This window comes from Sinocyclocheilus grahami, unplaced genomic scaffold (genome assembly GCF_001515645.1).
Source record: "Sinocyclocheilus grahami isolate Dianchi unplaced genomic scaffold, SAMN03320097.WGS_v1.1 scaffold875.1, whole genome shotgun sequence".
Classification (NCBI taxonomy): domain Eukaryota; kingdom Metazoa; phylum Chordata; class Actinopteri; order Cypriniformes; family Cyprinidae; genus Sinocyclocheilus; species Sinocyclocheilus grahami.
Genome location: NW_015506054.1, coordinates 768,228 through 770,688, shown reverse-complemented (window position 1 = coordinate 770,688; position 2,461 = coordinate 768,228). Strand labels below are relative to the sequence as shown.

General features: G+C 33.4%; 1 protein-coding gene across 2 annotated transcripts in view; it reads right to left on the bottom strand.

Annotated features, from left to right (window-relative positions):
- Nucleotides 1-312: 312 nt before the first annotated feature.
- Nucleotides 313-2,461, bottom strand: part of LOC107563422 (MCC regulator of WNT signaling pathway) — a 126,942-nt gene continuing 124,793 nt past the window's right edge. Inside the window, exon 19 of one of the 2 annotated variants that reach the window (XM_016248300.1) lies at nucleotides 313-1,211. In XM_016248300.1, coding sequence (XP_016103786.1) covers nucleotides 1,031-1,211 — 181 coding nt within the window. In that variant the 3' untranslated portion in view covers nucleotides 313-1,030. The remainder of the gene's footprint in view (nucleotides 1,212-2,461) is intronic. The other variant, XM_016248301.1, reaches the window with a different exon arrangement.

Sequence of the window (2,461 nt, the reverse complement as noted above, 5' to 3'; positions counted from 1 at the left end):
AAGGAAAAAAATCATTGTCAATTCTCTCGTGAATAAATGAAATGTTTTCATTGATTAATCTCATTAATGCAATGATTAGTGCAAAAAATCCTCAATATAATAATAACAAAAAAACTGCTCAGGATCAGCAAATGTGTAATGATGACAATTATATTTTGATGATAACACTTTACATTCAGGTTTCGTTTGTACAGTAGTTCAACTAATACCTCTAAAGCATCCATTAGTCTTAGATAAAATCAATTTAAACATTCATTAATATAAAAATCAAAAGTTGCATCATTAATGCACTAAACTAATATGAAAAACGAACCACTGTATTTTTATTAACTAACATTAGCAAAGATTAATGTTCATTTTTCGTTCTTTATAGCTAATGAATGTTAGACTTTATTGTAAAGTGTTACCAATAAAATAATATACAGATCTTATAACGATTGTTCAACATCTCTTCAGCCAATTACGGTGTTTTAACAAATTAATAACTCATAATTCATCACAAGGCCTAAATTTGATTATAAACTGAGCACAGATTATTAAGACACCGAGTAAATGCTGACAGAATTTTCATCTGAGGCTTAACTAGTCCTGTGAGGCGGTTCAACTGAGGATGAGTTTAAACCTCGTTCTCATTTATTGCTCAAAACTCTATTTCTCTTCACTGTACGATTATGAAACATAATTAGTGAACAAGACCAGCTGCCAGTGAGTCTGTGCTGCTGTACTTTCTCATGTCATTTGATGAAGATTGAGATTATGCATAATTGTGAGGATTTATGGTGTGTTCATGTCATCACGGTTACCGGGTTTAACTAGTAGAAGCATCAAAACGGTGAACCTCATAATTAAGATTGGAGAAACCGTTCGAGCCGTCGTTTCGTGGTTTTATGATGGTTTTTGCAGCTTGAAAGAGCAGCGTGAACATCCTGAGAAACGTCTTCTTTTGTGTTCCCTCAGAAGAACACAGTCCTGCGGTTTGTGAGCGATGACGGGACGAGGGTTTAGTGAGGAGGAGAGAGTGAGTCTGGGCTCAGAGCGAGGTCTCGCTGGTGTGCGGTCGAGACGTCTCCTCCTCCAGAAGAGCGATGCGCTGCTTCAGCATCCGCACCTGCGTCTCGTGCCGCTCCACCATCGCCATCATCTGAGACTCCAGCTTCTTCAGCTTGTTCTGGTGCTTCTTCTTGGCTTTCTCGTACGCCGCCACCAGATTACTGCGCCACACACAAACACAACACAGCTTGACTGAATCATCCTGAAGCTCGACTCCTTTACTACTATTCATCTACTCTATAGTTTTAGTTCACTTAGTTTCACAAAGAAAAACTTTACGAACATCAAAAACATTGCCTTGGCGACTCACCGAAATACGTTTAAGTGTTAAAATGACAAACTAAAACTCAAAGAAATATAGATTATAGCTAAAAAGAAATATAAACAAATTTTTTTACTAAACCTAAAAAAAAAATTAAAGCTGAACAGAAAAGCAAAACAATAATAATACTAATAATACTAATTTATAAACCTTGTCTTGACAACTAAGTGAAATAAGGTAAAGTTACTAAATTACTAAAACCGAGATAAAAAAAATTAAAGCTACATAGAAATATAAAAATATTCAACTAAAACCTTAAATAAGCTGAAGTACTAAAATTGCTAAAACCAAAACTGAAATAAAAATAAAGCTAAAATAAAATAAAAAATATAAATTAAAGAAATATATCAAGGAAAAAAAAATGACAAAAGCACATAAAATAAAAATATACAAAACGTTTAACAAAAATCTGAAATTGTCGAGGCAACTAACTAAAATAAGTTGAAATGCTAAAAAGAATTCAAGATCAATAAAAATATAAAAAAGTGAATAAAATTACAAAAGCGCATGAAAAATATAAATTAGATGGAAAACACACACACACACACATATATATATATATATGTATAAAAAGAAAATTTTGAAATGTTGCCTCAGCAACTAAAACTGAAATAAAAATGTATTAAAGCTAAATAGAAATATTAGGAAAAAAACACAAAAAGCACATAAGAAATAAAGAATTGTTTCAATTAAAATGAAAACTGAAAATATAAAAATAAAAGCTTATTCAAAACATTAATATATAATATATTATAACAATATATAAATAACACTAAAATAGCTATAGTAAACGCAAAGATATATTCAGCAGTGATCTCCCATGTGCAGTAAGAGTGCAGCATTAATGGTGTTCAGAGAGAGTTCGAGCAGCTGCTGCATTAAACACACAGTGATGCTGCGATGTGACCAGCAGAGGGCGACGCTCAGCTGAACACAGAAGATGATGCACACACACACACACACACACAGCTCCACTGGATCCTGTCATGATGGTGCATCTTCAAATCAAACATTTGAGCTGTGTGTGTGTGCGCGCATGCGTATGCGTGTGTGTGTGTGTGTATATGTGTATGTGTGTGTGTGTGTGTG